A 26,425-nucleotide genomic window follows, 5' to 3' on the forward strand; every position below is an offset into this window, starting at 1 on the left:
GTTATGTTAAGTTATATCATGTTACATTAGATTGCTACCCTGCAAAGCCCACTCCTAACTCCTGTACTACTGACACAGTGAAACAGTTAGAAACACTGGCAAAGGCCTGAAAAAAACAGAGGAGGTGGCTGTAGCACGTTCAAGTCACTGCTGTTGGCCAGCCTTGCCCTAAACAGGTTGAAGCCCGCAGGTCACCAGAAGGACAGAAGCAAGAGGGGCTTTCATTTCCTGTCAAAGAGGAGCACAGAGACACTTTCCGAGGCATCAGTAGCAGGCTAATTGGGCCCCGGTGGGTGACACTGCAGCATCATAAATAAAACAAACACAGTTGTGGTGTTTCTGCCACTGGACTCTTTAAACCTTCATCACAGAGCGAGCGGTTCCGATGAAACGCCTGGCCTAATTACTCTGGTACGGGGGCTGTTATCTTTTCTGCCTGGCTGTAATTGATCCTTTTTTTCCTGCATGCATTTATGTTTTTAATCAGAAATGAGAGCACACGATGCCTGAGAGCTGGAAGACCTTGTAGGAGCCGATAATTAGCTGCTCTGGTTAATGGGCCTAACTGTGCTCGTGTGCTACATGACTCTCTGGTGTCACAACGTGGCAGAGCTTGGAGGAGACGGTGCTCAAGGGTGATACACATGTGATTAGTCTCCACACTTCACCACAGCCCTCTTCACACCTTAGCCTTAGCACACAAGCCTCTGGTGGAGAAAATTACACACCCTAAACTGCTCTCTACTAATCAGATCGGCTGTGTGTGTGAACCTCTGACTGGTCCGTGACCAGTAGAAGGGTTTTATCTTTTTTTCCCCGATCTCTTGTAAGGAGCAGATAGTTCTAAACACAGGAGCATTAGGAGTAATACTTAAAGTGTACCAGATAAAAGTAGTGTGGCTTCTTTAATATGTGTGCTGCATTTGTGTGTTTTTATAGCAGTATGTATGCTAATCTAGATAAATATACAACTTGCCCTCGGCCGTGAATTATAAATTGGGCTAATAATAATACGCTCACAGTCTCTTGCTTCTTTTAAATTCACACTGGATCAAAATACATCAGCCCCTCAATTGTCATGTTGCGCATTCCTCATTCTGCCGGGTTTGCTGGATATTTCACTTTGTTATGCAGCCAGTGGCTCCTTCCTTGGGACTGTATATCCATATTCATTCCGAACCTATAGAATGTGTCAAATAGAGGTGTCCTAATTGTGTCCTTGATGAAAGGCTATTAATATTGAACACTTTCCCATTCACCCGAGTGCCGGCATGGAGGAAATGTGTTTTCCCCCTTCTTCAGTGAGACAAAAAGCAGATCTGTTCATATCTCTAATGATACCTGATTCCCCAGGGGTTAGCGGCGAGACTAGCTGTGGCTTTAGCAGATTCATCAAACAAAATATGCTGCTCTTTCCTCAGGAGGCTGAGAGTCACATTGCGTTATATCACTGTTAATTAGAATGAAATATGCAGTTCAATTATTCTTTGTATTGTTTCCCAATGCGTGTGCTTGTGCTAACTATAGAGCACTGATGTAACACCAAATGTTAGAAAGCTTAACACTTTATTTCCCTCATTATTTCAAAGCAGTTTTTTTTTCTCCATTTTTATAAATAAAAAAAGGGGTACATAACTATTCAGTTCAGCAGCTTTTTAACAAAGCATTTAGTAGTTTGAAGCTTCGTGTACTTCTCATAAGCAGTTCTGTCAGGATTGCTGTCAGGAGCTGGACTGATTGGCTGGGTGGCCACACGTCTGCTCCCATGTGACATTGTTTTTGAGGCAGGCGGGAGCTGTCCTGTGGCTGGTGTCAGTACCCAACAACCTCTGATCCTGGAACAGCAACTGTCAGGCCTGCACCTGTAACACCGAGACCTTGTGTTCCCCCCATCCACAGAGCAGGGTTACACTCAGACATGCTTTGCATCTCACCAGCACTCATTGGCCTAAGCAATACTCCTGAGACTGGGCATGATCCCAGCTGTTGTCTTCATTTTAATGCACTCTGAATAATATTAAAGCAGAATCAGTTGAATTTATTAATGCAGCTTGCCCCTTGGAGAGATGCTTTTAAAGGCCAATGATTTAATTTCAGCTCTTAAAGGCCATCTCTTATTCTTGATGCTATAAAGAATTATGGCTTTTGCCATGTCTTAACACCACTGTGTACTCTGGGCCACAAAATGAATTATTAGTAAACTGGAAGTACTGAAAACAGCTGCTATTAGCGACCATTTTTCTCTATGTTGTTATCCCAGTTACATCCCTAGCCGTACTCCCAGAGAAAACATCAATCCTGGTTATCATGATTTACATCTTCTATCATAGGGAGAGACTAAAGCAGAGCGCCGTCTGGTTGAGTTACAGTCAGGAGGAACGGGAAAAGCAGGCATCATTTCAAATAACAGCTCTCCATGGTGTCTCATTTGAAACATAGGTAAAGTTATTACTGTCAAAAACTCTGCTTGTATTTTCTTTAAGATTATTTCCTCTGCGCTGATATCAGAAGTCCTCTTTTTATTGAAGTCAGCGTTCTGTCTGGAGGCAGACCATAACCTCTGCACCTTTAATTTAGGCCATTTGGGACTCTGAGCACAGTCACTGATCTCTGTGACCTGCTTCTCAGGTGGTACAAGCAGACCAAATAACACATGCATACGCGCTTTAACACATGTAAGTCTACTATGAGTCGTGCTTCTCTTACTTTGTCCTACTGTGCGCAGTGTGTGTCTCTGAGAGGAGGTCAGAGAACCTTAACGGCATTGCACATGTAACAATTACTAAGGAGGTGCAGAGAGAAGTGGCTTATTCAAATGAGGATTTTTTTTTTTTTTGCTATGCATCTCTTTGTAAAAGCAGCACAGAACCGTGACAGAGAGAAAGAGTGCAGTGTTCTCTCTCTCTCTCTCTGCACTCTCTGGTAGTTTGACGCCCGCTCCGGGGCTGAACATCAGAGGAGCGGCTGCTGAAAAAACAGGTTGTATGGGTCCTTGCACACAGCCTGCCTGTGGTGCTGCCTGAAGGACTGCCATGGAAACAAGGAGTGTGACAGGCTCAGGGGGGATCCGCCACAGCTGCAGGCACTTCCTTTTTGACAGCCTGATGAAGACATCACTGCCACACCATGCACAACAACAACAACTACTGGAGAAAAAAAATGTGATCAGACAATGTTAACTGCTGTGTGGCTCAAATGTTCATTAGTGGGCTTGTAAAACATCCAGGGATTTTCCCCACTGCATTCTGGGACCATATTGCACAGTGACTTCCTCTGCAGAGACACAAAGCTCCCCCAAGAGAAAAAACATTGATAAATAATTTCTTAATATGATTACACCTCTTTGAAGGGGAACTTGCGTGTGTTTGCGTATCCAATGCTTGTGCGTAATTGAGAAGGTAGCATGTGTGTGCACTTGTGCATGCAGAGCCAAACCAACAACTGTTGTAACCCTGTCAGACACTTTAGTGTGATCTGCTGACTTTAAATGATTCAGGTCCACCACCTCATGCCACACAATTTAAGATCTGACAGCATGGAGGCAGGGCACTCCTTATGCCCTCTGTTAATGCCACTAGCATCACTTGCTTTAGTAATATACCTGTCCATGATTCATTCGACTTAATGAATTTCTATTTTTGGTTAAACTGGGCTTTATGGTCCTTATTTTAAGCATCTAAGATGTTAATATCCATGCGCAGCAGTTTGTTTGCTGTAATGTCGACTAAAAGTACCCTGGGAGTTTTCTTAATTGGTTTCACCTCTTGGGGACACTTCATCGGGTCCTGCCAGGGATCTGCTCATACCCTCCTCCCCTCCTGCCCCAGCTCTGCCTTCCACCCAGCACAGCCAAACCAAGCCCCCCCACCCCCCCACCCCCACCCCTGATGGAGCCAAGAATGTAGGAGGGTCTCAGCCAGTGTGTGGGATTTAGCTCGTCAGAAGCTCAGGGTCACCTCCACACCCTCTCACTTTGAAATGGACCCCTGGTGGCAGCTCCTGGGAGAGCCCAGTGATGTCTCTATCAGCCTGTCAAAAGAGATAGCCCGGGGCTCCACCAGGTCCCCCTGAGCCAATCAAACTCTTCACAAAGCACAGATGGATGCTCTTTCACCAGCATGCTACTGCTCAGGAGGAGGAGGGGAGGGGGACACCCGGCCGCGATGCTCAGTCCCCCAAACAGTTAGAACAAACTCCCATCGGTGGGGTCCAAGCCTCAGTTCAGTCCAACTTCAGTTCTAACTATGTGTGTTTTAAATGAGAGGACGTGCCATTTGTCTGTGCAGAGAAAGACAGAGCAAGCAGGTGAAGCAGGAAACTCAGAGATTTACAAACTTTAAGTCTGTTCTTCTCATGGATTAAAGCAAAACAGTGGGAATTTTTATACAGGGCTGTCAAACGATTATGTTTTTTTTGCAAATAATCTGAGAATTTCTGTAATGAATTGCAGTGAATATCACCTTTTATTGCATTTTGAAATTCCACTGTTTTGCATTAAACCGTTTTTTTGTTTTATTTTGGATTTATTTTAACTGTCTTAAAGTAAGAGTAACTGACCTTCTGTTTGGATACAGACTTGCATTTATTTTGAAATTCTGAGTAGATCACGACACAAACCCCAGAAAAAGAAACTTTTTATGGATTGAGAAGGAAATGAGTGAATACTAAAAAAGGTAAATGTTTGATAGCACAGATGGCAGATCACTTTTGACTTCGCCACTGAGCTGTCTGTGAAGTTTTTTTTTTTGGGGGGGGGGGGCATTACGGACGGTTGTGGACATGTTTTACATCACTGTGTCTGCAGGCTGCAGGGAGACGTTGCAGTGGCTTGACAAAGTGTGCTGAAAAGGGGGAGAAAGTTTTTAAATAGCGTTTTAAGAAAAATAATGCACTAACTAGGGACCTTAATCGCAATAACTGCAACAATGCTGACAGTACTAATTTTGAATGTTACAAAGGTTTTTCATTCAGGACCTGCTTTTCTGTAAACAAAATATAGGCTGTCAAACAATTAGAATTTTAAATTGCAATTAATGTCCAAATTCCTGAAGTTAACGGTGATGAATTTCACCTTTTGATCACATTTTGAAATTCCTCATCTTGCTTTTCAATATTGTTTTTTGATTTGGGATTTTTTTCTGTCTTAAACTAAGGGTAAATGACTTCCTGTTTGGATACAGACCTGCTTTTTTTTAAAACCCTGCACAGATCAATGATTGACTAGAACTTAACCACAGAAAAAGGAACTTGTAATGGACTGAGAAGGAAATAGAAGTGAAATGAGACATTAAGGAGCAGTGGCAGACTTATTTTACATCACTGTGGCTGCTGGGAGATGTTGAAGTGGCTTGACAAAGTTAGCTGAAAAAGCAAAAAATGTCATGCAAGTAATTGCAGTTTTAAAAAATGCACTAACTGTGGTCCTTAATTAATGCTGACAGTTCTAATTCTAAATATAACAAAGGATTTTTTTTTCAGAATGTGTATTGTTGTAAACAAAAAGGCCAACCTGCTTTGCAAAACGTGAGTGACAAAGGGTGCCATAAGTTTCGTTTCTTCTCTTTGTTTACACAAAATACTAAGATATTACATAGAAGACTGATCAAGAATATACAGTACGTCATCGTTTTCCTTGGAAAAACTATTGTGGGCAGACAGATGGAAAAAGCCGAGTGTGTGTGCATCCATTAGGTAGGCCAGGTGATTTTAGTGGAAATGTAGAGCACTAAGTGCTGAGGACGGAGGGAGTACTCTGTGTGAGATGAGCTCTTTCTCTCATCAGGACCCTGTTATTGTGAGGAGGCAACAAAGCACTGCATTAGGAAGCACAGTGGAGCCACACAGCTTTGATGTGAGCTCGGTAACCAAGACGCAGCGGTGGCCGGTGTGTGAGCTCTGTTCCAATGACTGTGTTGTGTAATCAGATGTGTTTACTGTGTATTCAAGTAAAGAAGTGCTGTAATCCATCCTCACTAGAGAGCAGATTGTAATCAAAAATAACACAGGCAAAAAAAAGAAAGGTTCAACTGATCAAGACTTTCATTTGGGATTTTAGGGAATTATTTAATTATGCAGACATAATACTTGGTAAATAATAAGCAAATGAATCAGTCTAATATACAGAGGCCTAACTTCAAAATTAAGTCATCTGGAAATAATACACAAAATTGTACAAACATAGTTTATAAATATATATTTGCTCTTTAACATTAAGAAAGCTGACAGAATATTTACAGTAAATGCTAAGAAAAATGATGTAACAACTGTTACATATCTGTTGTTAATGTGTAACAACAGATATTATTTTGATTATCATTCAGAAGTTTTGAAAAATGTAGAACATTTGTGCTTTAATTAATTGAACACATAATGAAGTAAAAATATTGCCACAGCTTGCTTTACATAAAGTTGTAATCTAACTTCACCTTACACTAGATTTCTCAGTTTCATCAAGTTAGAAACAAAATATTAGAGTGGAGGTCTAAGGTAAGCTAAACCTGCTGCTTCTCCTTCTTTTTCTAAATTATCCAAAGATGAAGGCTGAGCCTCTCTTTTCTTTACCTCCAGGCTTGTGATTGACAGTGCCATGTGCTGCCCTCCTAGCCGCTGAAGTTCACAGCCTCTGTCAGGGGGGGTAGCAAACACACAAGCCAGAGAATGGCTGACTGCCCCACATCAGCAGGGGGCAGAGTTAGGGTGGTACGGTGGGGTGCGCAGGGTCATAGGCTCTGCTGGCACTGGTGCATTGTTGTCAGGTGGATGGCGTCTTACCATATTCAAAAGGAGAGCATGTCCGTGCTACTTACTTTTTCTTCCGTGGCTGGCTGGTGGGCGCTCTGAGCGCGCTGTACTGCACCTGTAAAAACAAACAGGAGTTTGGTCAGAGGCAGGTAATCCGAGCTCAGTGGAGCGCACGGTAATGGCTCCCCTGAGGAGAGCTGGTGCAGGGGAAAGCGAGGCGGGCTCGCCTGTAATGAATCATTTTTTAAACACAGGAGCAGAGGGGATTAATCACAGGGAGGAAGGATTTGAAGAGTCAAGGGTTCCGTACCAGTGTACGCCCCCCTCATCCTGCACCACAATCACAATATTAGAAACAGACATCAACTGTTGAGATGACCTGCCAGGCCAGTGAGGGATCAGCAAACTGCATAATCACTCAGAGTCCCCTAAAGAAAACTTTATTAAAGCTGAGAATAGTAGCAAGTTTGTTTAAGTTACCAACACTGGTTGATGTATAACTTTGTTCAAAGCTTTACAGTACAACCTTTGGTGTGACTTTGATTTATTTAGGGAAAAAAAGACCTCATTTATAACATCTCAACCTACAACTTCTCACTTTTTCTGCATCAAGAATTCCAAGATTGATTTCCTTTTCCAGAAATTCTTTAATGTTCAAATGAGTTTGCAAAATAAATTTATGTTGTTGAATCATGTTTTTTTAACATTAAAAAAAAGATGTGATTGTCTGTATTTTTTACTCTAAAACTCCCACCAACATCCAAAGAGGGCTGATCATAGGGTGAAGTGAAAAGGAGAAGAGCTGGAATTTGCAAAGTTGCTTTTGAAGCCTGCTTGCTGAGCTCAAACAATACGGTGAATCTGTTGAATAAAGGTAAAAAAAAAAAAAAAAAAAAAAAAAATCTATGCTAATTAGCTGGTGTCCATTATTAGAATGGGAGATGGAATGTGGGAACAAAGTGACTGCCTCCTGCATCAGAACATGAAACTGTCCTCAGAACTGACAGATGCTTCTTATTTCAGGACAGACACAGTGTTGTCAGAAGTCCCCGTTTGAGGCAGACTTTGTAGATGTGCGCAGGCACTAATTGCCAAGTCACATTTGCAAGAAAGACAGGAGTCAATTTTCAGCCTTTGTGGTGTTTTTGTGTCCACACCTATCTGAGGTTTGAAGTTCTAAGTCAACAAAAACTAAATATGAGCTCTATTGTTTTGGGTCTTCTGTGTATATGATGTTAAGGTTATTTTTCACAGTACGTAATGAAACACACTTATGATGAATCTTAAGGGTGTTTTGTTTTTCATGATTGGAGCTATTTTCAAGATGTACTTTCTCTTTTAAACCAGGCTAAAAAGTATTGTCTCCATGAGATTTGAAAGTGAGTCATTTTCAAAGCTCAAACACTATCCCAATGGGGAAGAAGACATACAAAGGATTCTGAATCAAAATGTATTCACCACCTTGTTTTGCCAACTCAGTCAGCCAAATCTCAAACAAAACAGGCTCCCTCCAACATCACAGAGAAGTCAGGAACGGCTTGCTGCAGGAGGACATCAAGGGTGCAGCAGAGAAACAGACTGGGGTGAGAGTGTCTTTCCAGATCCAGACTGTCAGGATTTCTCGCTGAATTCCGTCTGGCGAGTTACCTGCAAGATGAAGGCGCTGTGTGGCACTTCATATCCTGGCCGAGCAAAAATTCTCAGCCAGAGAACGGCACCCGGCACCACTTACAACACCCTGACAGCTTTCCTCAGCTCTGTGATGTAAATGCAAATGACATATCAGCCATGGCTAATATGTAATCACATATGGCACCCAGCAAGACGACTGGGGCTCATGACTACATTAATTGACTCCACCACCCTGAAGTGACTGAGGCCACATCAGAGTTTTCGCACTGACACAACAGCCGGAGACGTCAGTAGCCCTCCACCGGCCCTTGGCCAATCACCAACTTTCATGTCACAGTGCTTCAATCAGACTGACAAAATTGCTAATAACGGACCAGGATGCGGCAAAATGGCTGAAGATGGATCTGAGCATCTCCTCACTGAGGCACCACGGCAACTGCACAGAGTTGCACTGAGGAATAATTGGGCCAGGGCTGCTTTAAAGGCGAGAGTCCATTAATAATCAAACAAAGCCAGAGGATATATTTCTGCAACACATGGGAATTCTGGTACAGCAAATAATGCAGACATCTTTAGGGAATTCCCTCCCTATCTGTATGTAAAATTGGACCCTTACCTTTTGAACATCAGAAGGCACCCTCTGGAGGAAATCCAGTATTTCATTATTGTCAATAGTATATGGGTTGCGCAGCTTCTTGGTAAATTTGTTAATGCCTGTGAAAACAAGTACACATTAATAAATAAAAGTGTCATACCAACCAGCATATCCTCCACCAATTTGTAGAGTTGAAGACTGCAGTAAAAAATAGCTGTATAACATTTTCTATATAAAATAAACATGATTCCCACCAGTCTACCACTAACTGTTTAAAATGAATTCAAGCCTGACCAAATGATGGAGACATGTCAGCATAATGAGAACTTTACTTCTGATAACAGGTGCACTTTTGCTACAACTTTTCTCATCTCCAATCCGATCATTTCTAGCACATCTATATTTACTTTGAACATGGCTCCACACCACTGAGAAAACACTATCTCTGGGGTCCTGTAATGGGGACCATTATATTCACAGCTTGCTCCTGCCTGTACCTCAACATGCAGACAAAGAACCTAAGGACTTAAATATGTGCAAGCAACTTGAAAGGCTTGCCTTGAAACCACAGAGATGGGGGTTAACTGGGGAGGCAGAGGAGTGTCTCAGACTGTGTGTTTTTTGTTTGATATGATGGTTTTTTGGTATTGATTGTGTTGAAGGCAGTGTGGAAGTACAGTGGTTGTGGGCTTACAGCTGGAGGAGGAGAGCCTGTTAAGGGCAGCGCATCTCCCTGACCACTGAGATGACTGTCTATTCTGTATGACTACAGCAGATAATGAGAGGCTAGACCAGGAGCCTACAGACTGCCCAAGGACATCATGTATTATATACAGCTTGCTACTCTACCTCTGCTTTGTTTTCACACAAACCCTAGGCCTCGCCTCTGCTGGGCTCTGCTACATCTGCCCACACTGAGCAGAGCAAACCTCTGCAGCTGTCTGATCTCTGTGCATCTGCAGAGGTGTAGGGACAGCAGGGTTCTTAAATTACTGTACTTCATTAAATCATGAATTTCCAGTTAGGAACACTAAATAAGAGTTGTTTTTTGCAGCCATGCTATATAAGCTGCCTTTATGGCAAAATGTAGGTTTATTTTGGTCAGTGTAACATTTGCTCTCGCAAGACACAGAAAGTGGGAGTCTTTTGGCAGCAAAATTAAATGCAAACATGTATACAAGGTATGGCTATTTAATAATGATACTGCGCTTATTGGGATAAAAGCACATGAGTGTTGTATATTAAAGGTTGGGTATTCACACACTACCGCTGTAAGTGATGTCTTTAGTTCACTACTAGCTACTGATTGAAGTGCACATGTTTTTGCTCAGCCGTCAGAAAATGATTAGCTGGAAATTTTTGGTGAAATTAAACAAAACAGCAGTTCACTGAGGTGTATGGGGAACATGACATGTCACTTGTGCGTGACAGAGAAGATGTCCAAGACCATGAACATTCCCGTGCACATCAAAAACTTCTGAAAACATTCAACAAATTAAATAAATCGTTCAAAATGATCGACCACTCAGTGTAAGAATGATAGCAGAAATGGTCTCCATTGATGAAGAGACAGTTTGTTAAATTTTGCATGAAAATTTGAACATGACAAAAGTGTGTGCCAAAGTTGTCCCAAAACTTCTGACTCCTTCTCTTTCAATATGATCCTGAGACAAAAACGGCAGTCAGTCCATTGGGAAACACCATCATCACCAAGGATGAAGAAAGCGCAATAAAGCTAGTCTAAATTCAACACCATGTTGACTGTTTTCTTTGACATTAAGAGCATAATTTTGGAGAAGTGGCTTCCAGAAGGGTCAGTGAGAATCAACACTATTACAAACAGTTTCTAGAAAAACTGAGAGATAAAGTCTGGAGAAAGAGGCCCCTATTGTGGAAAAATGGTTTTATTCTTCATCAAGACAACACACCAGCTCACACTGCGCTTCTGGTAAAGCAGATTCTGGCCCAAAACAAATCACAGTGCTTGATCAGCCTCCCCATTCATCTGATCTAACACCGTGTGACTTTTTCCTTTTTCTTAAGATCAAATCTGTGCTCAAAGGAACACGTTTTGAGTCTGTGTCAAAAGTTCAGAAAAGAACGACAGAGGTTCTGAGACCTATTACACTGCAGCAGTGTGTTGATGAAGAAGGGTAGAATACTGAAGGAGAAAGACATTAAGAAAAATGCTTATGTTCAATAAAATTGTGTTCTTTTTTTAAAAGCCACACCTCGTATAATTTTTAATACACATTTCCAATTATATAAATGAAATAATGTTCAAGTTGTAAAACTTACCCCACACCAGCACAATATATTTCAAAGGGATGAAATATAATAGAGTTGTTGCCACAAACAGCACCAAGCAGGCCAGACATGACAAGAACGGGACCGACCAGTTGAATATGCTAAAAAAGAAACAACATGGTTAAATGTTTGTAAAAGTGGTTAATTTCAAATAAAAATACTTAAAGGATAAATAGAAAATAGATAAATTACTTCTTGGTCCGCTCTCCGATGTTTGCAATTTCCTCCAAAACATTCTGGACCACCAGGACTACTTCCTGCACCATATGTATCTTATCCATCAAACCCTTTTTTCCAGCTTCCTAAAAGAGAAGGAGAGGAAAAAAGCACACAGACACTGATGAGGTACACTGTATGTCAATTGTTGGGCAGGGTAGACAAAGACCAGTTTATCTCTGCAATGCTATTATGTGTGATTTATCTATTGAATGGCCCATAATGAGCAAACACTGTACATCTTCAGACTCGGCTTTTGAAGATGAGACAGACTCAGTGCTCAGACGCTGTTATGTGGATGGCTGAGAGATTTCAGCTTTTGTCCGCCACATACAATAGAGCTGCTGCACAAGTGCAGCACAATCAAGACTCTCTGGTAGATGAAAAGTACACAAAATGGCCATCTGCAATCAGGCAGACTAGACGACCTAGACGAGGAGAGCAGGGGCCTCACAACTTAGGAAAGATTTCATTCCAGCAGCCTGCACAGGATGAGTATGAACATGTTTTTACAAATTTGTCAGATCCCAACACTTTTCTGCAGTGGTACAATTCCTTGGTTGCGTTCTTGTTCTTCCTTCCACTCATTTAATTTTTTTCAGCAGTAGCATAGCACATGAAGTATTATTTGCTCTAAATACACTGACATAATAATGAGTGTGGCAAATCAACAGGGGTTAAAGGGCTTCCTTCAAATAAAATAAACAGGATCACATCAAGGCTGGAAATAACCATGAGCCTGAAGCCTTCCAGAGGCAGAGGAGTGACTAAGATAACACAAGTAACACAAGCTAAAGAGGGCTGAGACATCAAAAGGAGAAAATAATGACAGTGATGATGACAGGGTAAGAGAGGAAGAGTGAGAGGGAGAAGGGGACATGAGTGTCTTTGGGGGGAGGGGGATGCTCTGATGGACCCAAACAGGAGGCTGGAGGACGTCTATATGTTTATGTTAGAAGTCAGCTAAAGTGGCAGTCTGTGTGCATTGACAGGGTCCAGACAGAATGCCTTTATCAGAGCGTCATGAGGCCGCCCCTGGGAACACACTCACTGCCAGCACAGAGAGACTCCCCACTGTCAGGCCCGCTCTGCTCCACGAAAGGCGCAGGAAGAGAGCAATTCCCACACTAGCAGAGCCTCCCCCACTGTGCTCAGGTCTGGACACACACTGGAGGCTGTGCATTGTCCAAAAAAGGAAAAACTATCACAAATATGCTTGCTTTGAGATTAACATCTCATGGACTCATCTTGGGGAAAGAGGACTATCTAGGTTTATGCTTTGTCTTTTCCTCTGCATCAAGGGGAACGAGCAGAACTTGAAGTGTTTATTTTACTCCACATCAGGTGTTAATTAAGCTTTTGATTGTGATTTTATTTTGAAAGGGAGAAACATTGTTATAATCTGCTATAAGTCATTACAATCTATGTTGCTGAGCTCCTTCTGGACCCAAAAAGCCATGCATAGAGAATTGACAGCTCACTTTTTATAGACGCTCATATTCCTTTTCATATGTTTCAATGAAACTGGTTAAGCAGCCCAATTACATGATTTGGAATTCAAACCTAATAGAAGATATGAAGCACTATTTAGCTGCACTAGTTACATATGTAAGGTAAATTTAGCCAGAAACACGGGAAAAAAGGAGCCATATTGTCTTTCATTTCTAAAGAGGAAACAGGCAAATAGATGTTCTCTGAAGTACGCATGGAGAGGCAGAGCTCTCATCATTATCATTATTCATGTGATTTAAGATTCTTGAAATCCTCCATCTCCTTAGCGACCAAAACTCCTAGTCCTGGTCCTTCCCACATTAATCATTTGATGATATTCTTTATCTTTGTGCAGTTCTCTTTTCACGAGCACAGAGAAAACAAAATAAATAAAAGATCTTCTGAAATGGAAAAGGATGGGTAAACTGGGGATGGACTAAATGAATCCTAAATGTCTCTTGATTAGAAAACCTGCGCAAAATCATATTCTCATTTCAGATAAAATTGTAAAAGCTTCCTTTTAAGGTGCTGTAATGGAGAACCAATTTGATCTCCTGCGCAAAGGTAAACATACTCTCACAGACATGTGGGGTGTTATCAAAGGCTGGAAAAAGCTCATTTAGCATCACTTTAATTAGAATAAACGCTGCCAAATTTGAATTCTACCACTGCATATTTTTCAAGTGACTTTTCTGACAAAGATAAGAAGTGCATTCAAATGAAAAACACCTGTGTTCCTGGCAAATTATCTCACATGGTGCTAAAATAAGCTAACAAACAATTTGCTGGGATAAAATGCCACAAAAGCTCTCAGAGGCTTTAATTAGATGTTGGGTCTGTGTGTAGCATCTCACAGCTCGTGACATGGGCAGTCTGTCTGACTGGTGGGCTCAAGGAGAACGAGCGGTGACTGTGGACTGAGAGATGGAGTAACCCCCCAGCCCAGTCTCGCACCCGCTCTCCCCCCTCCCCCTCAACTCCCCTGGGCTACACTCTGGGAGTAAGGCAACCCTAGACCAGCCGTGCCAGCCGGGGGCAAAGAAAGGGCTGTTTTATCTTCCCTGTTCATTTCTGTTGGAGATCTATGGACTTGTTTTGCCTCTCTGTTTCTTTATGTTATGATTAAATATTGTCTATCTGCACAATTGATACCTAAGGCCAAAGGGAAGTCACTTTGCCCACAAATAATTTGTAAGCTGTCTCTTCCCTGAGGACAGATTTGTTCACAGGCAGAGAATCTGTTCTGTATTATCCTGCTGTAACACTGCCTTGCCTTTCGTCTCTCTTTAACGTCATGCCTTCACATTCTTGCTGCTCTGTCTGAGGTTTGAATATTTCCTTCCTCAAGGGGGAAAAAGGGGGATAAAAACATATTTGAGTGGTAATCGTAACCTTCTCAGAGGAAAAAGCCTTTATTCACATGTTTGAGAAAAAAAGCAACGGCTTTGAAGTCATCAAATTTAACACTGATCACTCTTTAACCCCAAATATTTTTCAAGAAGACTTTGATAGGAGGTGTAAAGCTACACTGCTTGATCTAGCTGCATGATATCACATTCAAGTGACAGCAAGACCATAACAAGACTTTCAAATAAGCCACTTTAAATTAAAGCTGACAGCTTAAAACAAACATGGGTGACTGCTTAATTAGTAAATGAAAGGAGATATTTCATTTCCTCAAAGTGTGAAAGGGCTTAGGCGGCTCATGGAAAACCTTTCAAACAGCTTTGAGAGGCAAAGGCTGGGTTCAGAAACACATGCGCCGATGTATTGAGGGAGAGTTAAACCTTTCTAAAGCCACTGACATTGCTTTAACTATAAACATGCCTCTTTTATATGAAAGAGATTTCAAGGTAAAGCAGAACGCAATAACCATTGTGTGCAAGCGATGATATTATATCTTATGCACAAAGCTAATCCTGCCTGATTCAATATTCATAAATACACTGAATTTTCTGTTTCACTGCTGTTTGTTTAAGCACCCGTTCTCCTGTTATAGCAATGATAGCAAGTGTGGTGTCCCACTTTTGTGCACACAGACATATCATGCGAGTTTCATCTGTGAATTAGCCCATCCTTTCAGACAGGATTTGGTAGATGTGCCTGTGTTTTTAAAAGAATCTGGCTTTTTTCATAGCCCCAGGTCATCACAACAGAATATATTGAGCGCATTATGGATATGAATCCTGGGCCTAGACATGCAGCACAAGGGTCATTGCTCGGAGGCTCTGCATTAGCTCCACACTTCATTGCCATAAAGCAATAATACACATCCCTGTTAACTCTTCCTTCTTTACAGAAAACAGTGGGATGAGTTTAATTGAATATTATGTGCTGAGGGGAAGTATAAATTTCAGGCTACTTAAAGATTTCCTGCTGTTTTGTTTTGCTGGAGACACTAGAGAGATTTATTATTAAACATCACCATTTATGATTTCTCACAAACGAACAAAGTGGAAATGACTGATAACCTTTGGGGCAGAGTATACTGTTTACTGCTGTGGTGTTGTACTTTGTTCATTTGTTTGAGTAGTTAAAGGTCATTCTCAACATAACTCTCCCATTTAGACAATGATGATACAAAAATGATTTTGCGCCCAACAGCTGTGCAAAATATAATTGACAGTGCTGTTTAAATCTGATTTAAAGATTTTCAAAGGCTGCCGTTTCTCAGCGGAGCCCATTTATAGAGTGACACTGAATACCCAGAGGAACACAAAAAAAGGAGCTACATGCTACAGCTCCTTCATAGATGTTGCCCTCATTTAGGATGCACGAAAATATTTCTATTCTTAGTCAGAAAAGAGCTTCTGATAAGTCGGTCATTGTTACTTTGCTAAATAAACGATGCTAAAACTAGTATGCTTGTGTTGAAAATGTTTCATTTACTAAGAAGGAAGCTCTTATTTGTTTCAGGGTATATACAGACAATCTGACATTACATTTAATACCTTTAAAGACCTTTTTCAAGACCCTCTTCAGTCATTTAAGACTATTGCATCTTCAATTTCTAACATGTTACATTAGCAACACAGTTAGGTATAGATTTGTTCTGATAGTAAGACAAAAAAGTAACAACAAAGGAAAGAAAAGGCCAGTAGTATTTCTAGGAGAATTGAGATAAGACAATAACAATAAACTGATACCATAACTGACAACAGAAGGACTGCTTTTTTTTTTTTAACTTAAAGTCCCTGTAAAGTGATAAACAAACAGTATTTTAGGTTTGTTGTATGACAGGCTGTTGTGTTATTGAACCACCAGGTCAAATTTCAGGCATGAAAAACACCTCTAAGTTGATAACATTAAGCTTTAAAATAATGTAAAATGAGGCGGTAAAACCTGCTCTAGGATGAGGTAGGCGTGTCTGTTGAATGAGCTGAAGCCACACCCACTCACAAGATAACAATCCTCTCAAGTTTTAAAACATTCTTATGATCATAGTGCAGCTGCCTGGCTCTGTGCCAGAGCAGAGAGACAGAAGGTGGGGATTGAATTTACTGTTTTCTGGTACAAATCTGTTATATTTTAAATGACCTGTAGGTCACTGCGGAAGGTAAATTTGGGAAAATTACCTTACAATAAACAAAAACACAGCATGTAGCTTGCCTGTTCACTTTCCCTGAAGGCAGTGACATCAGCTAACAACAGACTGTACTGAGATTAATTCCTCCGGGATTTTATATCATTGTAGCCTAAGGGAGGCAGGGTAATTCCCCATCAAGACCGTAGATGTCATGGGCTTAAATATTTGCCCTGTTAAATAAAACCAAGCCAGGAAAGAGGTGAACAACTTTCTAATGGTCTAAATAAAAAAATCCCTCACACATTGATCTATGGGTTTTCATTTGTTTACAGCAACCTTATTCCAACATATCTAGTGTGTTAGGACACAAAATTTGGATTTCACTTTACAGGGACTTTAAGCTGTCTAAAAGTTGTCATACACAATGTAAAAGTCCCTACTTACAAGTTTTGCACTACGTTTTAAACTAAAAAGTAGAACAACACACATTAAAAAAAACTGGTATAACTGCCCATTTCAGGACATTATAATACTTTTTAATTCAGATTTTAAAGCACTAATGTGTCAATGATCACTCTACCGTTGCAGCTGATCAGCCATAACTCACTTCAATTGAATTGTATTAATTTTAATAATTTATTTCAAAATATCTTGATGGTAAAAGCAGCCTGCAACCTTTCTGGATCAATGTGAAATAAAAAATAACATTCAAGACATCAAAGTCTTGCATTTAAGACTTTGTTACACTTTTTAAAAGCCTTAATTTTGGCTAAATTGATTTATAAACTTTTAATACTTTTGTAGACCCTGACAACACCCTGTGTTTAGAGATTACAGACAAATTTGCTGGACATTGAAGTTGTACAGACCAGAACACTTAAACCTTGAACAATACATATCAAAGTTATAAGGGTTTACACCTCTGTCAAAACAAAACAGCTTCAGCATAAGCTGCTGAGTGATGTCAGGATGAAATGTTAAAGCACTCAATGCTTAGGGTAAACCTTCAAAAATATTTTGATATTTACAATTAAAATCCATGACCACAACATGTTATCCTCTAAAATGTTAGAAAGAGACAAGATAAAATACCTTCTCGTCCTCCTCTTCATCGTCACCCATGCTCATGTTCACCTGAGAGAAAATAAAGGGTAGTGGGTGATTTCAAACGAACGGGACATGTGGGCACTGGAGCATTTTTAACAAACACCTAGTAATGAAATTTTCTTTGAGTACATTCACCCCTATTGGGAGCGGCTTGTTTCCATAGAGACTGCATCACAGGGGTGACCTCACACAAAAGGAGAGGTGAAAGAGGGCCTTCCTCACAAGAGCACTGTCACACCAAAGCAATCTCATTTCTCCACAACATAAGCACACAGAAAAACAGAAAAGAGGGGAGAAAAAACACATTTAATTTGGATGCTGTTGCCTAGATCACTTTATATCAAGTCATCCCTGACCCTGATGTGGTGCATGCTGTGACACTGCCTGGGAACAGGGCTGTGTCATTGCCGGCCAGAGGGTCACAGAGGAGTGGCAGAGTCTCCACGCTGAATACGAGGGTGAGCTTTAGCTCTAACATTGCCCAGGGACAGCATCTTTGCCAACAGCCATAAACACAATCACCGGGGCCGGGTGTGTTGCTTTGGGGAGGCGGTGTGAGTGGGCCAGGCCCCTGGCTGGCCGGTGAGAGGGCTTACAGCACAGTGAAATTGGGGGGCAGTCGGAAGTGTGAAAAGCATTAACCTTCACAGACATGTGTAGGGCAAACATAATTTCCATAACAGTAGATGGGGAGGAGATAGTGGTGTGTTGTGAGGAAAACAAAAGTCCTATGTTTACAGATGTGGTTATACTGTATTAACAGACTCAAGGCTATACATACATTTTCAGGGATTTAATTTAGGGGTTTCTTCTCGATGCTCTGTGTTTTATTGGGCCTCTGGAGACATTTTAGAAATTCATTAAAGTAGCTATAAGCATTGGAATACTGCTACATCTGACTGTACAGTGAGATGCATTTTATAACACATCTACTGAAGTTTACAGTATAAATGCAAGCATAAGAGTTTTAATTGACATGACTGTAAAACTGCATTTTGATCCACATGTGCAAAAAGGATTGAATTTTATTAGAACTCAAGAACTGGGTTAACATATAGATTGAATTTGCACTGTAACAGCGTGTGTCTACAGATGTATATAGATGAATACTGAAGAGTTCAGAGTCCTCATCACTCACCAGGTCCTGGTTGGAGCTGGCCTTCCCTGTGGAGAGCTGAAAGTATTGCCAGCCAATGAGCAGTAGCAGGAACAGGGGCAGCATGAAGAGCTCCCAGTGCCACACCGTCACAAGGAAGATCTGAGGAGACAGGACATGACAGTATAACGCAAAGCCTATCATACCATAGCCGGGACCCGGCTTTCAAATCTCAGCGTGGCTGCTCCCAAAACAAAATATATAATGGATTTAACCACAGTCTAAATCTCATGAAAAGCTCTACAGACTGTAAATCCTCTGAGATTTACAGCCGATGGCAACAGATTTTATTCTTAGTGGTTTGAAAGTAACAGACATTCAGGGACAACTTTTAATATCTTGAAATCCTATTTATATACACCAATAACACTGCGCTGGCAGAGTGCCTTACTGCTGAACAGAAAGTATGACATAGATAGGCATGGTATGCTGTCTTTTAACTAGCACATCAAATCCTCTTAGATTCGGAGGCAGCGAGGCGCTCTGATGAGGCGCATATGGCAACCGGAGACGCAGTTGCAACATTTACCCCCTCCATGGCGTTGATACTGAGAAAAGCCAAGACCCCTGGTAGAAATAAGATGGATCACACTGAATGAGTAATCCCTCATAATTCTGTAAAGGAGTGGTGCTAAGCACGTTGCACAACACCCACTGCATTTCACAGCAGAGGACTAATTGGACGGCTGCATTTAAACCCATTTAGTGACAGCCTAATGAGTCTGTCTCAAACTGAAATGATCAGAAATGTGTGAAGAGGATCACACAAGCAGGTTGATAGGGATGAAAAAAGTCCCCCATGGAAAGTTGAAACTTAAAATCTAGCAAAATCTGATTAAGTGCCAATACACCCAACTTATGATCAAGTTTTATTGAGCCAAAATCTCTCACAATGTCATTCTGATTTTCTTCTCAATTCAGTTACACCATATTCTAAGATTAATATTTTTTTTTCAAGCTCTTTTTATTTAAAATGGTACAGTTCAAGAATTTCCTGACGTACTGTACTATTTGAAGGTCAACCATGGCCATTATCCATCTTGGGAGGATGAAAGACATTACTTGGATCTTCACAAGGTGGCAGTGTGAGCAGGGCATGCAGGCACAGTATTAACGGTGCATTCAGCTTTATACAGCGGGAGCCTCAGCCATAAGATAAAAGCACGTCTTCAGCCAACAACATTGAGTCCTCCACTTCAATACCTCAGTGTGGTGCACAGGTAAACAGACTGGGCACTGGAGTCTCTGGTGAAGCCAATTTACCAATGGAGCAAATGCTGATGTTGAACCAACAGATTTATAAACCTCTATGCTAAAGGTGCTACAAAAGTGTTATAACAGTTAGCAAACACTCAACAGCTCACACAACACCGCAGTGAAAAACACACTACTCCAAGAAGTACAAGACATCATAGGCTGACATATCATGTAGCTGGCTTGTCTGCTAGTATGCTGAACTGCAAGATTATGCTTTATGACAAATGACATGTTAGTTTATCAGTTGCATGTCAGGATCACCCCCACCCTACATTGTAAATAAGCATGAAAGGCTAATTACACCAAGTGAGTCCTAAATTGACAGATGACTATATGCTTAAGTTATCTGGGGTCTCCTTTGTGTGCTTTTTTAACAATTGGATAGCTTAATAGCTCATAACAGGGTTTCTAACTTATCTAAACCCAGATAATCTAACAACAAACTAAACATAGATTTGCAACTTAGCCTGACATGCATGAAATTAGATGCAAAAGATGTCTCTGAAAACATACTTTGTGAACTCTGTCTCATAGATTTGCATAGTCACAATGTATTCCTTTAAAATACCTACAATACCAAATAGATTCATTTTTAATAGAGTTAATATTAAACAACTTAATTAGTTCAATAGTACATTAATTTTCCACTTAAAGATATAAATAAACTGTCATCTCTGTGACCATCCCTAGTGGTTTTACTCTTTCTGATCCTTTAGGTGTTGAGTATTGAACCAGTATCTTTTCAGTTTCAAATATCATTTCACAATCGGCATCATGATACAGAACTTGTTATCAGTATCGAAGTTGAAATTTCAACATTGTGACAACCCTAAAATGAATGCATCTAATGGGCACATGATAGGACAATCTTTGATTCTGATGGAGTGTTACAATGATCTGCCAAAGTTGATTTATCACAGAATCAGCTCCACCACTTGTAGATTTACAGTTTTCCATTCACTCTCTCCCTTTCTGCTTCCAGACTGAGCAGCGATGAGTGGCTTCAAATGAAAATAAACTTAAGGCTGAACCAAAAGACCTCTAACAGGGCTGTAAAGGACTACTTCTTGGTTTTCAAAACTGAAACATATTTTGCACAACCTACACAAAGTTTCAAACTTTTTGACAATCTTAAAAGACAGCTTCTAAGAGTCGGAAAGGGGTGCCAAGATCAGACTGAGGGGCAGCGGCAGATGTAATAATGTTGTTCTGATCATCACAGCCTACATTATTCTGCTTTTCATAGTTTTATAAAGTTATTAACAAGCCTCTCCACCTCTCCACTCGAAACCTATCTGTCAGGATAAAGAAATAAAGAGGGAAACTTTATAATAATGGAGTCTTTTTGATGGATGGAGACGGTGAGGTCTGTGAGTTCTGTATCTTGATTGTTTTTAAAAATGTTTTAAACAGTATAATCATTGATTTTAATGTATATATTTACATGCATGCTGCTCAAAGTGACCTACATTGACTATAAAATATGTTCACCCCTTTGATGCTTTCCCCTTTAATTTGCCTTTTTAGACAGCCCCCCACCCCCACCCCTGAAAACCTATTTTATGTCAAAGTGAAAAACAGATTTCTACAAAGTAATGTCAAATATGTAATGTATAATAAATTACTGTGTAAATATTTACCCCCTTTAAAGTGAGAGACCTAATTCAACAGAAGTCCAGCCAATTGGTGCTAGTAGTCACACAATTAGTGAAATGGGGAACAGCTGGAGTGCTGTGAATGTGTCTTCAGTGACTGTACATCTGTGTCTGGAAGGTTTAGTCACTGGTTAATCAGCATCCCTGGCTACCATTACACCATGAAGACAAAAGAACACTCCAAGAAACTCAGAGACAGGTTATTGAAAAGTATAAGCCAGGGGATAGACAAAAAAAGTTCCCAAGATACTGAACATCCTCCAGAGTTCAGTTAATCCATCATCAAGAAAAGGAAGGAACATGGCACATGTGTAAATCTGCCTAGATCAAGCCGTCTTCACAAACTGACTGTGCAAGAAGGTAGCGAGTGAGAGAAGCCACCCAGACACCTATGACTACTCTGAAGAAGTTACAAGCTTCAGCAGCTGAGTTGGGAGGGACTTTGATCACAGCAAATGTTGCCCAAGTTCTTTATGGGTCAAAGCTTTGTGGGAGAGTGGCAAAGAGGTACTCACTGTTGAAGAAGACTCATTAAATCTTGACAAGATTTCACCAATAGGCAGGTAGGAGACTCCATGGCTAAGTGGAAAAAAAAAGTTCTTTGGTCTGACGAGACAAAATGGTACTTTTTGGCCATCAGACAAGACACTATGTTTGTCAGACACCAAACACTGCACACCACCACAATCACACCATCCCCACAGTGAAACACAGCGGAGCCAGCTTCATGTTGTGGGGATGCTTCTTAGGAAAGCTGGCCCTGGAAGCTTGTAAAGGTAGAGGGTAAATGAATGACGCAAACTAAAGGAAAATCCTGTAGGTCAGTCTTATTCAGTCAAGAAAAATATAATTTCGGAGAAGATTTCTCTTCCAGCAAAACAATGGCCTGAAGCACGCAGCAAATGCTACACAGAAATAGTTTAAATGTGGATGTTTTGTAGTGGCCGAGTCAAGGCCCACACTTGAAAATGGCCATGCAACCTGAGGGAACTTGGGCAGTTTTGCAAAGAAGAATAGAGAAAAATTGCAGTGTCCAGATCATAGAAAAAAAACAAAACAAAATCAGGTCACAATGCATGCATGACCATGTTGCAGAAACTTATTTCAGCAGTCTATAAATAAGGCTACAGGAACCCTATCATTTATAATCATTCATGATGAGACTACTGGTGTAAAGATACAGCAATAGCAATTCTGCTTACAGCCCCCATGTTTCAATATAAATATGTGTGAAGTAGGCCTCATAAACTCTAAAATAGACTTAAAAATGCATGACGTGAGACAAATAAATCTAGATGGTACCGAAGCGGTACAGAAAATGCACAAAAATAGCTAAAAATGAAGAAAATAAAATGTTTGTGGCTTAATATACTCTGAGAGAAGACCTCCAGACTCTTTTCACCTGATTGTGCCAACTGTGAAATGGGAATTACTTGAATATTTCATGCATTGACTAACAGGTCACTACAGAAGACAAAAAGAAAAATAATAGAAAAAAAAAAAACAGACTTGACTTGAAAACTCAGTATTTGTGCATTTATAAAAAAAAAAACTGGAAATATGTTTGGATTTTTTTTGTCATAACTCACAAATTAGTCTAAAATATAAGGATGAAAAAGAATCATGATTAAATCAAGATCATAATCTGGCCATAAAGAAATTGCAGAAAAAATTTAATTTTTTCCACATTATCCACCATTAAAAGCATCCCTCTTAACTGTAGGATTGATGCTACTCTCTGGACAGTTACATTTTGCAAAGTTTATTTGAAAATGGCGAGCATAACTGTAAAGCTAAATCAACACAATGGCAGCACTGTATATGCTCAAAAGAGCTTAAGGCCACTCCAAGAATGAACAATATGTCAGAGTTAAGCCTGAGACCGGATGTGAAGCACTGGGGCCTTCAGGCCTCAGTAGCAGGCCTGTGAACAGCAGACTGCTCCTGTCATAGCAACTGCACAGAGTCCGTGCATGTTGCTCTGGGGGCCAGTCTACCTATTGCCACACCAGGCTTAGGTTCAAACAGCCACTAGGGAAACGTGAACCATGAGTAATGCAGACAACGCTTTGGCCCAACTGCCCTAGGCTCCACCACTGTACTGTCTATTATCCCCCTGTATAACCTGGGAGATGATGTGTGAGCCAAAGCGTCATGCTGCACCACAGCGGGATGAGAAAGATATAAAGAACAACATGAACAATATGTTGTATTCATTTCATATTAGAGCTCATCTGAATTACATATGCAAGAACAAACTAGAGCTGGTGGGGGATAAAAAAAAAAGGTAAACAATGAATATGCATGATGTGAAGAGGTACCTGCAGTACATCTCCGCTGTTATGAATAACCTACGTCATGTGTTGTCACCTCAGTTCCCATGAGGGGATTCTAAAGCGACGCTCCCCTCACCCCAGAGGAATTCAGCTGGCTGGTGGACAGGTAGCTTGTCATATTCCCAGTATTCTCATAAAAAAGAGAGAAGAAAAGAGGGGAAAATGTGCCTGGAAACTGACATGAGCCCAGCAGGAATGTTGAACCTCCTTGCCCTCCCTGCAAAAGCTGCTACATTAACCACTAAAGTCTAATTGCTTGGTCTCTGTCTTCCTGTGCAAGTCAACAGAGGGAGCCAATTCATTTCCACCCAGGGAGCCGGCAGAGAGAATCTGTCACAGGTATTCATAATCGCCCACTAATGCAAATTTCTGCTCACTGCGTTCTGGCTCAGTGGACAAGATAAAAGCCTACAGAAATACAATGCCTTGTGTCTAAACTGAGTGCTTAAATGAGGGTATAAACCAAAACTGTCAAAAATATCTTCTCAATTCCTCCCTCATGGTATGTCAGCCCATGTGTTCAGGATTTACATGCTTTTTTAACACTAATAAAAACGGTGGAGAGAGAAACATCTGGGAAAAACCTCTCAGATTCCTTCACTCAGGTGCACACACTAAGACTTTGCCGTCAGATATCCTGCAGTAATGAGCACAGGCAGGACTATACGTCCCCCTGTCTCCTCGCATTCTGTGGAGTTTCTGTGAAATGGAGACAGAGCTAATTCCCCACTAAGTGGTTTATGTTTTATTAGAAAGCAGCTGAGTGATTAAAGGACATGTTGGACAAAGTGCAACCTTTCAGGCATAAGTGTAAATTTGTGTTTAAGAAATCCACATTTTAATTACTGCATAAGACAGGCTCTATTTCAGTCTTAACGGGCCGACTGATTTTATTTTTATCCTTCAGCAAATTACTCTTGACAAGCAAAACCTTGAACTTTCCTAATGCGACAATGCTTATATGATGCACAGGAGCTAAAGCAGTCATTTATATAACCAAACAGGACAAAAGGGAACAAACAAAAACAAGCGAGGTGATAATTAATGATACCTGGACATTTAGGTTTATACACGGCAGAATTGGATAACAAACAACTTGTAATTGAAGAAGTGTTGGTATGTGCGTCTTGGAGGAGTGTCTCTAATGTAGGAAACCTCCCTTGACAAACACCATTTAGCTGAAAAATGTCTCTATGATTATGCACAGGGTGCCCAGGGAGGGGAAAAAAGAATGAATTAATAAAACTATTAGCACACGGTGGAGTAGATGATGGAGATGCACTCTCCTTAGCCACCTGTAAGCGCTTGGAGAAGGGGGCAACCCCGGGCAGAGCAATTCTGCCAGCAGGGTTAAGAACAGCCTGACAGATTTGTTTTATAGTGCCATTAATATGATTCCACTAAATGCATTCTGCGCCTTCTCATGCAGATCCCCTGGCCAGCAGAATCCAGCACCTAATAATAAAGCACTCAGCGATTAAAAGTGTGAATAAAATAACTTAAAGCTGAGCAAGCATGGCAGCTCCCACCACCCACACTCTCCCTGGAGAGGGAGAAGGGATCGTAGTAGGAACAAAGGGACAAAGACACCCTTTATAAGAGTTTCTACCGTCCTGGAAATTGATTAACAGAGGAGGTGGCGGCCCAGTCTACCAACCCAAACCACTGATTGGCAGACATGGCACCAGACTGCAAGACTGCCAAATGCTCTCCTTATACAATACATTCAACAAAAGGCTATAAATACACACATCACATCAGCACAACGCATATAAAACTGTTGATGAGACAACTTAATAAAGTGTTGCAGCACATGGAGATGCACATTATCAGTATTAGATGTATGAATGGAAAATTAAGGAAAGTTTTTCCACTATTTTTAAGGTGGTATATTTCCCCCAAAAAATACCCTTATTTTTGAGACCACGTACCATCAAAACACACACAAGATTTAATCTTGGCTGCATCTTCACTACTCTCTTCAGCTGCACTCCACTTGGAAAGCTAAACAAAGCAAGAAGAGCGCCAGCCAGCATTATGAGGGTCAGTCATGGGGGCTGTGGACGGATGCCAGATTACATGAACATATACCGAAAGAGTTTAACAAGACTGACTATGGGCTGCAGGGTCTGTGTTTGGATGTGTGTGGTTGTCTGTTGGTTTATTTTCTTTGTGAAAGGACAACGGAGAAAATCTGTGTTTGTGACTGAATGCAAGTGAACGGAAATTTAAAAAATAAATTAGAATGATTATTTTCTTAGAACTTAAACTTTTAAATACAATAGTATTTCAGGTTGACATATGCTCCTTCAATCAAAATTAAAAAAAGAGATTATGAGAGATTAATAATGAATCAAAGTAGGAGCTCATCCAGGTCTAATTTTTTCACCCCGGCTGAAACGGAGC

At 40.8% G+C, this 26,425-nt stretch overlaps 1 protein-coding gene across 1 annotated transcript in view; it reads right to left on the bottom strand.

Annotated features, from left to right (window-relative positions):
- Positions 1–6,411: 6,411 nt before the first annotated feature.
- mctp2a (multiple C2 domains, transmembrane 2a) overlaps positions 6,412–26,425 on the bottom strand; it is a 44,436-nt gene continuing 24,422 nt past the window's right edge. Inside the window, exons 17-22 of the mRNA XM_041795815.1 lie at positions 18,754–18,873; positions 17,601–17,642; positions 11,468–11,577; positions 11,267–11,376; positions 8,990–9,087; positions 6,412–6,856 (exon numbers count right to left, since the gene is read on the bottom strand). Of these exons, the coding sequence (XP_041651749.1) occupies positions 6,803–6,856; positions 8,990–9,087; positions 11,267–11,376; positions 11,468–11,577; positions 17,601–17,642; positions 18,754–18,873 (534 nt within the window). The 3' untranslated portion in view covers positions 6,412–6,802. The remainder of the gene's footprint in view (positions 6,857–8,989; positions 9,088–11,266; positions 11,377–11,467; positions 11,578–17,600; positions 17,643–18,753; positions 18,874–26,425) is intronic.

This window comes from Cheilinus undulatus, linkage group 9 (assembly GCF_018320785.1).
Source record: "Cheilinus undulatus linkage group 9, ASM1832078v1, whole genome shotgun sequence".
Lineage (NCBI taxonomy): Eukaryota > Metazoa > Chordata > Actinopteri > Labriformes > Labridae > Cheilinus > Cheilinus undulatus.